At 39.8% G+C, this 13,519-nt stretch overlaps 2 protein-coding genes across 12 annotated transcripts in view; both read left to right on the top strand.

The window, feature by feature from the left end:
• LOC116726242 (uncharacterized protein C2orf72) overlaps nt 1–2,870 on the top strand; it is a 34,606-nt gene extending 31,736 nt beyond the window's left edge. For 9 of the 10 annotated variants that reach the window (XR_004340564.1, XR_004340565.1, XR_004340563.1 and 6 more), the window contains 2 exons: nt 712–828; nt 2,035–2,870. Coding sequence is in view for 2 of the 10 variants with exons in the window: in XM_032572871.1 (XP_032428762.1) it covers nt 712–828; nt 2,035–2,123 (206 nt within the window). In the remaining 8 variants the exon portion in view is untranslated. The remainder of the gene's footprint in view (nt 1–711; nt 829–2,034) is intronic. The other variant, XM_032572872.1, reaches the window with a different exon arrangement.
• Nucleotides 2,871–4,124: 1,254 nt separating this feature from the next.
• psmd1 (proteasome 26S subunit, non-ATPase 1) overlaps nt 4,125–13,519 on the top strand; it is a 40,165-nt gene continuing 30,770 nt past the window's right edge. For both annotated transcript variants that reach the window (XM_032572275.1, XM_032572274.1), the window contains exons 1-7: nt 4,125–4,300; nt 4,865–4,908; nt 5,101–5,174; nt 5,324–5,493; nt 5,673–5,881; nt 6,187–6,330; nt 13,290–13,516. In XM_032572275.1, the coding sequence (XP_032428166.1) occupies nt 4,285–4,300; nt 4,865–4,908; nt 5,101–5,174; nt 5,324–5,493; nt 5,673–5,881; nt 6,187–6,330; nt 13,290–13,516 (884 nt within the window). In that variant the 5' untranslated portion in view covers nt 4,125–4,284. The remainder of the gene's footprint in view (nt 4,301–4,864; nt 4,909–5,100; nt 5,175–5,323; nt 5,494–5,672; nt 5,882–6,186; nt 6,331–13,289; nt 13,517–13,519) is intronic.

Here is a 13,519-nt window from a genome sequence, read left to right as displayed (position 1 = left end):
AGACATACATCTGTGTTTTGGGGTAATTAAAAACAGGGAAGGTCACTGAGCTACAACATTTATTTTTTATTTTTTTTATTTATTTTAAACCTTAGTAGCTGGTTACAGTTACAAAAGTTTTGGTTTTAGTTTGACTCGAGACTTAAAACTGACTAAAGATTAGGATAACAGTGACACATTCTTGAAGGGTTCTTTTGGGCAGGACTTTACCCAGACCATGAGGTTTTGTGGAGTCTAAAAGCAGTTTCTCTCTCTCTCTCTCTCTCTTAGAGATTATCAAAGAAAAACTATAAGCCTATATCAATTTATTTATTCAAATTTATTGGAAATTCATTTATACGATGTTAGAAATTATCATGGCCCCTTGGACTGACTGTCCAAAGCCAAACACACAACAGCTGGCCAAAAAATCTCTGGGTTTGTTTACCCAAGAGTCTTTATCTGGCTGCTGCAATTTGTTAAAGAAACTTTTGTGGGTAGAGACCAAGACTTGCTCATAGCTGAGGGGCCCCACATCGTCCTAAAGCAGACCAGCATGCACCGTGACATGTGGGTCAATGTGTGACATTCACAAGACCACACATTTTTGCACACATTCTTTTCCCCTCCCAGGCATAGTTGCAAAGTCCATCGAACAAAGGCAGGATTCATAAAACAATCAGGCTCTTGGATGTGATGCCAGACCATTAAATTCTTATTATTACTTTTCAGATAATGCCGGAGAAAGAGGGAGCCAGACTTTGTGGCCAATCCAGTGTTGTTTCAGGCCTCAGGTGGGAGAAGTCACAAGGCAGACCAACAACAAATCTTCGAACTGCAAACCAGAAGGTGGCAGCGTTATACTTATGAAATGATGTTTTATTTATTATGTCCTTTCTTCATGTTAGCTTACACTATGTAGGGTTGTCTTAATTACTTATGGTCATTAACTTTTGTCATAGACCAACACAAAAGAGAACATAACTGTGAAGTGAAAAAAATGGCATAGTGTAAAAATAAAAACTTAATGTGACCTGCATTTGTACTCACTGAATCCACTCTCTGTGGAATCCCCTGCGTTTACAGCTGCAAGCCTTTATGGAAATGTCTCCAGCAACCGAGACTGGAATTGTTGCCCATTGTTGTTTGTAGCGTAGCTTCAAGGTCAGCCAAACTGGATAGAGAGTTTCTGTGAAAATGAATTTTCAATTCTTGGCACATATTCTCATTTACTGCTAGGCCTGGACTTTTACTGGGCTGTTGTCAGACATGCTACAGCTCTGGCTGTGTGTTGAGCTCCATCCATGTTTCCAGCAACCTACTTCCCTGAGCCTGCAGGGGGAAAACATATTCACAGCATGATGCTGCCAACACTAAGTATAGCATGGTGTGGCGCAGCATTACCTGAGAATGTGTGTGTGATTGTTTTCTCCCTCAAATAGAAGACATTTTGCATGACTGAAGGCAACCTATAAATAGAACTTCTTGTTTTTTTAAACAGTGGATTTGTTTTTGCCACGGATGAGCACTTCACATTTGTGAAGCACTTCACATTTGTGAAGTGCTCATCCGTGAGTTGTGGGTTTTTGCAGCTCCTTCAGAGTTGGCATGGCTTAGAGGGGTGATCACATCTTTGTAGGTTTCCAGTCAGACCACACTTTTATTCAGACAGTGTACAAATCTTTGGAATATGTTTAAAATTTGGAGTATTGTTTCACAACCTAAGCTTGCCTTAAATTTCTCCATAACGTTTTTTTTTTAGGGCTATCAGAGTAAAGTATAACAATGCATTCTAAAAAATTGTAATATTTGTTTGTAAAATAGAAATTAGAACCATATTATTTTCCTTCCACTTTACAATTATTCACTGCGTTGTGTTGGTCTATTTTTATAGTTTTTTGCTTTCATTCTGGTCTTTCTAGCAGAGAAGCTGAATTAGTTAAAACAAATGGAAAATACATCTGTGTAGTTACATCTAAACTCTCACGACTTTTAAAGCCATAAATGGTGACTTAATTAAAAACAAATCTTGTTTGGTTTAATTGAACATTTCAGGCGAAGATGGGAGCCCAGACGAAGGACTCCCTCTGAAAACTGGCGTCTTCTCTGCTGAACCTCATGTGAAAGCTGCAGTGGACCACTGATGTTCATACATGTGGCCAGCTGTAGACCTATCACTGTGGACATCCTCACTGTGGAAGTTCAACAAAAAAAAAACATTATGTCATGTAACAGCCTGGTTATTACATGATGCTGAAACCATGACCACTGAGCCAACCAGACTTCTACCCTGAAAGATGCTGCCTGACAACTTGTTCTTAATAAATAACCTCAAGATGATTTACTGTATCTGTATAGTTTTACTGTAACACCACATTAACAGGGTATTTGATGAGATCAACTGAGGTGTAATACATAAATAAGCACATGTTGAAATGAGCAACAGAATAGCTGGTTGTTGGTACAATGAAGTCAGCTCTTATTTTAACAGCCTGGAACCGAAGTGAGCTTTCTTCTTGAAGTCTTTTGTTTTTTACTTGATACTTTAATTTAAACACTTAAATGATGTACTTAAATCTATGTTATTCCATTTTTTTTTAAGTTTAATTTGTTGCACTGTCTGAGGTGACGCTGTGAACCCAGAAGAGCTCCATCTGTTGCACAGAAAATAAATGACCCAGACATTTTAAAGGGCTCATTTTTTAAATGCTGTGAAGTAATGTGATTTTGTTTATGCTTTTGCTTTTATTTTAGTAGAACTTTGTGCCTTAGACAAAGTACTGTTTTAACTATTGTTTATCACAGGAACAAAATGCAACTGTTTAAAGTTTAAGTATTTATTTAGAATGTCAGTTTAACTGTCTTTATGAATAAAAACACTTTAACATGGATCGATATGGATTTTTTTGTGTGTGAAATATGGTTATTGTGTTGAACTAGGTCCATTAAAAATATATAATTTGAAAAGCCCGTTTATTTTAGGAACTTATCACTAAGCAAAAACACATTATGTAGAATAATTAAACATAGATAGATATTTTAGCGCTGCTATATAAGATAATTTTCCACTTACAGACAATAAAAACTTGACATTTAAAGTTAAAATATTATAAGACCAATAAAAAATATTTTTTACATACCAAAATGTAGGCATAATGAAAAATATGTTTAATACCCGCTTTGAGATTGCTATTTTCTAAAGGTATTTTTAGTCTGACAAACGAGACAAATATGACTGTATGTTATGGAACAGTATATAAGAAAAAGTAATTGTCCACCATGTTACATTATGAATTAACTGTGATTAAGCTACATCTTTTTGAAAGCTGAGCTTAAATGAACAAGCCAAACCCAGTGGCCTACAGCTGGTAGATTAGACCTGTACTGCTCACCTGCTCAACGCCTCCTGCACTGACTGATCAGTGATTCTGCACTGTTCTTCAGACCTGCCCCTTCTAGCTATTATTAGAATGTGGTCACTTCAGCTGCTTTAGCTATCTGACTGTGGTGGATTCCGTAGACAGTTTTTTCCTCCATGATGGTTCATCCAGCTAAGTCTCTTCTACTTTAATTGTCATGCGACATTCACAGAGCACTTTGTCTCTTAATTGGGGCCATCTTTCTGATGTATTTTTGGACCTTGGATGTTTCATCTTGGATGATGGCTCCATAGTCCCCTGCCTCTTTCTCTTAGTACAAATATTCTGTAGGTGCTGAATCTGTTGTGGAATCCACCATACATGGCAAGTAGTTATTATATTTTAACATCTGTGGTTAAAAGTTCCTCCTTCTGCAAATTAACATAACTTATGTAGCATGTACATAAGTGTTTGTAATGATATAAAGCACTTTGAAATGCCTTGCTGCTTAAATGTGCTATACAAATAAAATTTGATTGATTGATTGATATAGGAGAGGAGGAGTCTTGTCAAACGAAAGAGGTCGTCTTTAAAAATGCCTTTCTATAAACCAATTACACTCAAACTCAGTTGAATAAATAAAACACACAAAATAACTATTATTTTTTCTCATTAATTTTTTTATTTATTGATAATTATTGGACATAATGAGCATATGACAAATAAAGTAATATTATCGTGTGTATTTATGATCAGGCAGAAGGGAAGCCAGCTAACAAAGGTCCTTTCCAACGGGGGCTTACGATATTATTGGACAAAAAAAAGTGTAGCTGGCTCAGAGCGTTTACACATATAACAAATCTTATATTTTCTCTCCAAGAACCCGTGAATACGTCCACTTTTTAAATCTAATTAGTGGATCCGGGGATTTATTCGAGAAGCAGTCATGATAACATCTGCCGGTGAGTCTCAGAAGAAGGTTTTTAATTTTGTAGTTTTAACTTTAGCTAGCTGCCATTGAATTAGCTGAGTCACACGGTACTAGCAACCGGTGACAGCGGACAATACAAGCCGTCTGGAGGGCTTCATGTGGTTCAAATAGGTTTAACGGAGTAAAATATTTATTTTGGGGGAAACAAATATTTCAACTGTCTCAAATAATCTGTTTCCCCCAAAACATGAGAACTAATCATTCTCTCAGAAACTCCTCAGCTGTGTTCATTTCTATCATAATGAACAACAAATTTTGTGGAATTGAAATATTTGTCCTTTACTTGCCAAAGTTATGTTTACTTGCCAAAGTCATGTGTGGGGGTTGCGGCACCAAATATTTTAGCTGTCTGAAATAATCTACTGCCTCTCTGTATTTTACTGCTTATGGAAAGTAAAAATTTCTGTATTTCATACTAGGAAATGAAGTGCTTAAATGTTGCTTAGGGCGTGGGGAGGTGGAGTGTTTTTTTTTTTTTTTTCCATTTGCAGAAATTCAGGATGTTAAAGTTTCTTTGTGTTTGTCTTTTACAAAGCTGGGATTATTTCCCTCCTTGATGAAGAGGAGCCAAAGCTAAAGGTAAATATTATTTGCACAGTAATCTGTCAAACGTTCTGAGATGGTAAACATTCCTGAAACTCTTTGCAGTTCATGTTTTAGTATAAGACCTTTTTATAAAAAGTTAGTAGAAAAAGATTTTCCTTTCTTTTTTGATTAAAGCTTTAAAATATATGAATTAAGTTGTAAGCAATGTTTTTGTCTAATTTGCAGGAGTTTGCTCTGCATAAACTAGACTCCGTTGTGAATGACTTCTGGGCTGAGATTTCAGGATCTGTAGATAAAATGTAAGTATAAACTAATAAGTTTGAATGTGATGAAAACGGGACAGCAAGAACGTAAGTGTACAATTGGAGTAAACATTTACAGAAAAACAAATGTGAATTTCAGTGTTTCCCTTTTCTGTCAAATAAAACTACTTCTCTTATATGTCCAGTGAGGTCTTGTATGAGGATGAATCTTTTCGGAGCCGAGAATTTGCTGCCCTGGTGGCCTCGAAGGTTTTCTATCATCTTGGGGCCTTTGAAGAATCCCTGAACTATGCCCTCGGAGCTGGGGATCTCTTCAGTGTTACAGATGACTCCGAATATGTGGAGACCATCATCGGTGAGTGATGAAACAAGAATACTTCTGTTATTACTGTAAAACTTAGTACATAGTGAGATGATGATCTTTATTTGTTAATGTTTACACAGTCGTTTTTCTGGTGGAAGTGAAAATCATATTGTGTCATATTACTCCTATTCAGGCAGAGTTAATGCATGTATTCCCTTTATTCTGTTCAGCCAAGTGCATTGATCACTACACCAAGCTGCGGGTGGAAAATGCTGAGCTGTCGGAGGATGAGGAGAAGAAGGACATCGACCCTCGCCTTGAGGGGATCGTCAACAAGATGTTCCTGCGTTGCTTAGATGATCACAAATACAAACAGGCTATTGGCATCGCCTTGGAGACCAGGCGTCTTGACATTTTTGAGAAGACCATCCTTGAATCGGTCAGTACCTTTGTCATTCATGTATACAGTTGGTAATATTTACTGCAAATTTAAACCTTTCCTAATAGCTCTATATCTTGTGAAATATATTGCATTTTTAGATCAAAAATTCAAGTAATGGTCAGATTTGTTCTGCAAATATTGATGTATTTAATCAAATTTAACTTGTGAAAGTGTTTTCTCTCTCTCTCTCTTTCTCTCTCTCTCTGTCTTGTGACATTACATTATAGTTGTTTTGTATGTATTTTTTTTGTTGTCTAGATTTGTTGGTAATATTAATTCATTATTTTGGTTGTCCTTTTCAGAATGATGTGAGCGGCCTCCTTGCTTACAGCCTGAAGGTTTGCATGTCCCTGATGCAGAACAAGAAGTTCCGTAACGAGGTTCTGCGGGTGTTGGTCAAGTTGTACATGAATCTGGAGAAACCAGATTTCATCAACGTTTGTCAGGTAACTGCAGTAAAAATGTCTTTAAACTTGAACTTAACAACAACTACAAAACATTGTAGTGTTGCAAAAATGCTGAATGAATGCTACAAGCTGAATATTTTTTTTTTTAATCACTGTCTTTTTATTGAGTTTTTTTTTCCTTTAGTACATACAGTTTGTGAGTACAAAGAAGTGTATCTAACACATACATAAAATAATACACACAGAGAAAATAATCCCTCCAAAGTAATCCCATTTAGCCCACCCAGGTCACTGCCTAGTAGGTCCACCCACTACATTCCTATCCCTGACAGAAACGGAACACATTTTAATAAAATTAATTAACTTAATTAATCTGGAGCCTTATTGTATGTTTTGAAATGAGTCAAGAAAGGGTCCCCATGTTTTTTCAAATTTACCAGTTGCGTGTTGAAGAGAACATCTAATCCTTTCCAGTTTTAAACACGACATAAGGTCACATAGCCACTGTTTATGAGTTGGAGGGGCAGCACCCTTCCACCTGGTCAGAACTGTGCGCCTCGCTATCAGTGAGCAAAATGCCAGGGCCCGCCGCCTAGAGGCCGACAAAGGCAACCCCCCACCACTGAACCCAAAGAGAGCCAAGAGGGGGCCAGGTGTTACCACCACCCCGGCCAACCCTGACATCGTACGAAAAACATCTGTCCAGAACTGACCAAGAGCGGGGCAGGACCAGTACATATGAACTAGTGTGGCTACAGCAGTTTTGCATTTGTCGCAGTATGGGGTGACTTCTGGATAGAAACGAGACAGTTTGCTTTTGGAGAGATGGGCTCTATGTACTATTTTGAACTGAATGAGACAATGGCGCGCACACAGAGACGTTGCATTCACCAGTTTAAGTATAGAGTCCCATGTCTCATCTGGTATAGATATATTCAAATCTTCTTCCCATGAAGTTTTAAGTTCAGGTGAGGAGGTCTCTTTCATACTCAACATTTTATCATAAAGCCAAGAAACCAGCCCTTTACGAGTCGGGTTCAATAATAGGATGGTTTCCAATAGTGTAAACTCTGGCAGAGAAACTGAGCCTGATAAGTGAGACTGAATAAAGTTTCTGGTTTGCAAATATCTAAAAAAATGGGATTTAGGTAAACCATATTTAGTGCTAAGTTCCTCAAAGGATGCCAAATTCTTCTCTAAAAAAATGTCCTTAAAATAAGTAAGCCCCCTCCGGTGCCACTCTAGGAACACCCCATCCTGAACAGATGGTTTGAAAAAATGGTTAAGTGCAATTGGACTTAAGAGGGAAAAGTCATGAAGTTTAAAGTATTTCCTAAATTGGCCCCATATTTTCAGTGAGTGTTTCACTACAGGGTTTGAAATAGCACTAACTGAAGAGAGTGAAAGTGGGGAACAGAGCAAGGCAGGAATGGATATATTGTTACCACTGCGCAGCTCCATAGCCACCCAGTCAGGACAGTCACCCAGGTTGTAGTAGAAATACCAAAACACTGAGCATCTAAGGTTGGCGGCCCAATAATAAAACCGGAAATTGGGGGAGGCAAACCCCCCCTGCTGTTTAGGTTTTTGGAGTTGTAATTTATTAAGCCTTGGGCGTTTACCCTGCCAAATAAAAGACGAGAGAGTCGAGTCTAGCTCATTAAAAAAAGTATTAGGAATAAAAATAGGTAATGCCTGAAAGAGGTATAAAAATTTGGGCAGTATATTCATTTTAATTGAGTTGATACGTCCCACAAGGGACATGGAAAAGGGCGTCCACTTTGTGAGGGACCCCTTCACTTGGTTCAACAGTTGAATCAGATTCTCTTTGAACAGGTTTTTATGTTTTTTTGTCACTGTGACACCAAGGTATGTGAGTTTTTGTCTTTCAATTCTGAACGGCAGATTGGCTAAATCTGACATATTGGGAGAAGCTCACTTTTGGTGAGGTTCAGCTTATACCCAGAAATCTGACCAAATTGGCTAAATATGTCGAGAGCAAAAGGCAATGAGGTTGATGGTTTGGAAACAAAAAGTAGAAGGTCATCTGCATAAAGCGACACTTTATGTTCCATATCATTCCTCCAAATGCCGGAAATCTCTTTACTGGTTTTAAGTGCAATGGCGAGGGGCTCTATGGCCAGATCAAAAAGCAGGGGACTAAGAGGACAGCCCTGACGGGTGCCTCTTTGTAATTTAAAAGGTTTTGAGGTCTGAGAATTGGTACGAACTGTGGCAGACGGTTGCTGGTATAATAGTTTAATCCATGAAATGAAGTTTCCTCCAAAGCCAAATCTACCAAGGACCGCAAAAAGATAGTCAAACTCAACCCGGTCAAAGGCTTTTTCAGCGTCCAGAGAGACAACACACTCATCTGACTCTGAGGCGCTGGAATAAATGATATTAAGCAACCTTCTAACATTGAAATATGAGTGCCGACCTTTAATGAAGCCTGTTTGGTCTTTTGAAATAACCGATGGTAAAACAGTTTCAAGTCTACGGGCAAGAATTTTGGCTAAGATTTTGACATCTGTATTTAGGAGAGAGATAGGTCTGTATGAGGTGCATTCCACTGGATCTTTGCCCTTTTTTGAAATAAGAGTGATGCAAGCCTCATAAAATGACTGAGGGAGGGACTCTTGTTTAAAACAGTCAGTAAGGGTGGAGCTGAGCTCCACAGAGAGTAAGTCTGAGAATTGTTTGAAAAATTCTGAGGGGAGACCATCCGGTCCTGGGCATTTGCCAGACTGCATTGAGGCTATTGCTAGGGAGACTTCTGCCTGGGAGATGGGTTCATCTAACCTGTTCTTGAGTTCTGGTGAAATTACAGGGATGTGAAGTTTAGCCAAGAAATCAACAGTCATGTTGGAATTGGTCTGTGATTGTGAGCTGTAGAGCTCCTCGTAGAAGTCCCTGAATGCATCATTAATCTGACCGTGATCCGTTACTATACTGCCATCTTGTTTTCAAATTCTAGAGATATTTTGCCTTGCCCTAGAGCCCTTGAGCATGGTCGCTAATAGTTTATCGGGTTTGTCGCCATGCACATAAAATTTGGATTTGTTGTGTAAGAGCAGGCGTTCAGCTGAGTGTGTTGTCAAGAGGTCAAGCCTTGTTTTAAGTTCAACGCGCCTTTTGAACAGTTCAGGACACTGATTCAGAGCATATTTTATATCAACCTCTTTGATTTGTTGAATTAGGTTGTTCTGTTCATAGGTGGACTGTTTTTTAATTTTGGCTGAGTAGGCAATAATCTGGCCTCTAATGTAGGCCTTAAAAGTATCCCACACCACAAGGCTGGAGATCTCATGGGAGGAGTTAGTGGCGAAAAAGAAACGTATCTCATCCTGAATAAACTTTACAAAGTTTTCATCAGACAGTAGGGTTGAATTGAAATGCCATGATCCAGTTCTTAGGGGGAGGTGAGGAAGGGACAGGGACAAAGTGAGTGGGGCGTGGTCTGAGATAACTATGCTATGATAGTCACAGGAACGGATCTGCTGCAGCCATTTAGAATCTGTAATAAAATAATCAATTCTTGAGTAAGTTTTGTGTACATGTGAAAAGTATGAGTACTCCCTCTTGTCAGGATTTAAAGTACGCCACACATCACACAGCCCGTACTCAGATAAAAAGGTTTGGATGACTGATGCAGATTTGCTTATGGCATTACTTTTAAGGGATGAGCGGTCCAAAGCTGGGTCCAACCAACAGTTGAAATCACCCCCCAGGACCAGTGAGTATTTATTGAGGTCAGGTAGGAAAGAGAATATTTGTTTAAAAAAATTCTCGTCATCTGTATTAGGAGCATAAACATTGACCAGGGCGACCAGAGTGCCATGCAGTTTCCCACTTACGATAATAAACCTGCCATGTTTATCAGCCACCACATTATCGGCCTCAAACGGAGTACCCTGGCTGATCAGTATAGAAACCCCCCGTGCCTTAACCTGAAAATGGGAGTGAAAACATTGTCCCTTCCAGCAAGCCAGGAGACGACCCCCGTCCAAGGTCCTGATGTGAGTCTCCTGCAGAAACACCACATCTGTATTAAATCGTTTAATATGGGAAAAAACCTTTCTTCTCTTCACTGGGTGGTTTAAACCTTTGACATTCCAACTTAAAAAATTTAAATACTGACTAATACGATTTCAGAGTGTACATGTTGTCCTACTTTGATAAGTACGATAGCAGTATGGCAGGCAGAGATTGGAACAAAAGAGGTGAAGAGAGGTTGCAGTACCTTGCAGGACCCCTGGCAGTGACCTTAGCCTCCCCCCCAAAACCTCCCCCAAACATAAACAGCTGCTAAACAAAAAATAACAATGTAGCAGCAAGCTCTTCAAAATTAACATTCTTAGAGATTCAATCTTCCAGTAACCAATAACCTTGGAATAAAAAAAACTGAACTTTCTATAGCAAACTAACCACTGCTCCTAGTGGGTATGAAGTAGGTATAGACCCCCCCACATTGATATAGATTTTGAGACATAGTTTACTGGTTGTCGTAAACACCATAGGAAAGTAGTATTGCAATACAAATTGAGGCAACCACAAGAAATGGAAAGACAGAGCTACCCTTCCATTCATTAAGTCCAATACCAGCCAAAAGGATGGCCAGAAAAAGTCCATTGGAAATACGGCAATATGACAAGTCTATTTTTACAGTACCTACTGCGTCCTGAGGAAAAGCAGCCTGCCTGTGTTTCTGAAGAAAGCCCTCGGCAAAACGTTGCTCCTTTATTGGTCTTCCTGTGGTTTTGGAAGCCTCTTGATGAACTGTTGATCCTCTTCCACAGAACCTAAAAATTTTTTGGCACCGCTGGATTGCGTAATGCGGAGACGGGCTGGGAAGAGAAGAGCCGGCTTCAAGCCCCGTTTGTAGAGCTCCGCCATGATGTCCTTATACTCTGCGCGCTGGGCCAGGACGTCTGGACTGTAGTCCTCCACAATACGAAGAGACGCACCTTTGTAGTCGAGCTTTCCTCTCTTCCTGGCTTCCCGAATGATGAGATCTTTAGTCAGGTATCGATGCAGGCGAAGGATCACCGGGCGGGGAGGACGTCCTGCGGGCCGTTTGGCTGCCAGAGAACGGTGCGCTCTATCGAGCTCTGGTGGAGATGGGAGCACCTCTTTCCCAAATAGCTCACAGAGAAGGTTGGAAAAAAACTGAGTAGGGCGCCCACTTTCAGTGTCTTCGGGCAGACCGAGGATGCGAATATTCTGCCGTCTGCTGCGGCTCTCTAGGTCAGTCACTTTATCTTTTAGCTTAGCGTTGTCTTCACGGAGAGCAGCACATGAGTCTTCGAGGCTAGCCACTCGCTGGCCCAGATCCTCTGTTGCGAGCTCCAAGGAAGAGATACGCTCTGCCTGTTCCTCCAGGGCCTGCCGCACCTGGTCTAGCTTGGAGCTCAGCATGTTGACAGAAGACTTGAACTCAGATTTCAGATCCTCACCATGCTGCTGAAAAAGTGCGGTGATAGCCTCTAGCGTTAAGCTAGCGTCCTCCTTCTTACTTCCTTTCGCGCTCTTACAGGCCATCTCTAGTGCGCAAATAATCAAAAATACTTGCCAAGAATGTTTTTTGTATTGATAGGCGGCGTAGAATTAGTTTTCTGTGGGGTGAATTTAGTTAAAAGTCTGGATTTTTCCGGAGCAGTCCGTTGCTACGTCTAACCTGTCCGCATGGCAAACCGGAAGTCCACAAGCTGAATATTTTTTTAATAAAAATTGCAGAACAATTTAAAGTAAACTGCAGAAATGTAAAAAATAGACAGGAGCAGCGGAATAAAGCAAAAGCCTGCTAAATGCAAACAGAAAAACTGTAGAATAGCAGTGAAAACTTTCAGTCAATGCAAAAATCCCACCTGAAGAGATTTAGAAATTGGTGCGGAACATAGTTTACAAAGCTAAACTGTATGGTCACAACAGTGTCTAAGCTAAAATGAGCTAAAAAGCTAAATCTAGCTGAAATGCTAATATAGTTGGTAGGTTAGGACTGTAGGCATCTTGACCTATAGCAGCATACTCCATGCAGTGTGAAAAAACACATGTAAAAGCCGGAGTTAGCTAAAAAATTAGCTAAAATTGGGAATTTGGGGTTCGATGGAGGGTTGTTATCATTCTGTTGACAATAGGTTGTGAATCTGCTGCATTTTAAAACCATAAAATCCATCAGGAACGTATAGAGTTGTTTTGGTTTGGTGAACAGTGCTTTTCTTGGCTTAATATACAAGGTGGGGTGTTTTTGCACCCCTTACTGGGAGGGACGTACAACGGCAGGTAGATGACGGGGAAGAAGCTGTAGAACCAGTGTGATGCTTTGTGTAATGTTCTTCTGTCAAGCCTTGGGTCTTGTCATCCATGTACATGTTTTGTTGACAGCAAAGAGTTTGAGGTATTAATTTGTCCTCCAAATCTCCCTGGGGAATTTATTGAACAGTTCTGAAACAGGGGGACTCAACATCACAATTTATAGTAGTTAATGGATCTGCAGGTATTGGTTCCAGTTACCACAGCACACCTCCAGGGGGCGAGCAGAGTACATTTCTCAAGTGGTCCAGGCTTTTTCTTGTTCTTTTTTTTCTTTTCTTTTTTGCTGCAAGTCTTTTGTTATACCTGTATATAAATGCTCTCTGTGTATAGCTGTTTTGTGCTCTTGCACAGATGCATCAGTATTATTTTCTCCCTCCTCATAAATGTAATTAAAAACATTTTGCGGGTTTTTTTTCTTGTCTAGTTATATTTGGCAAGATTGTAGAAAAATTGGAAAAAATTGTCCAAAAAATAATTATGGCCTAAATATCCTGATATATAGTTATTTTAGAGATCTTACATTGTGGTACAATCACAATTTTACTGTTTTTAAACAACAACAAATAAAACCCAGATCCCTTATTGCCTCCCAATCAAACACTAATCTTTTCTCCATTTAGTTCCATACATAACATCTGAACAGTGCCAACGTTTAATGTTTTGCTTTCTTTCTTCCCCATTAGTGCCTGATTTTCCTGGATGACCCTCAGGCTGTCAGCGACATCCTGGAGAAGCTAGTAAAAGAGGACAACCTGCTAATGGCCTACCAGATCTGCTTCGACCTCTACGAAAGCGCCAGCCAGCAGTTCCTGTCCTCTGTCATTCAGAACCTGCACACTGTAGGAACGCCCATCCCTGCAGTGCCTGGCTCCACAAACACAGGCACTGTTCCCACAGCAGACAAGGAAAGGTA

Source organism: Xiphophorus hellerii, chromosome 9 (genome assembly GCF_003331165.1).
Source record: "Xiphophorus hellerii strain 12219 chromosome 9, Xiphophorus_hellerii-4.1, whole genome shotgun sequence".
Taxonomy (NCBI): Eukaryota; Metazoa; Chordata; class Actinopteri; order Cyprinodontiformes; family Poeciliidae; genus Xiphophorus; species Xiphophorus hellerii.
The sequence above is the reverse complement of the archived record's forward strand: the minus strand, read 5'-3'. Positions and strand labels throughout refer to the sequence as shown.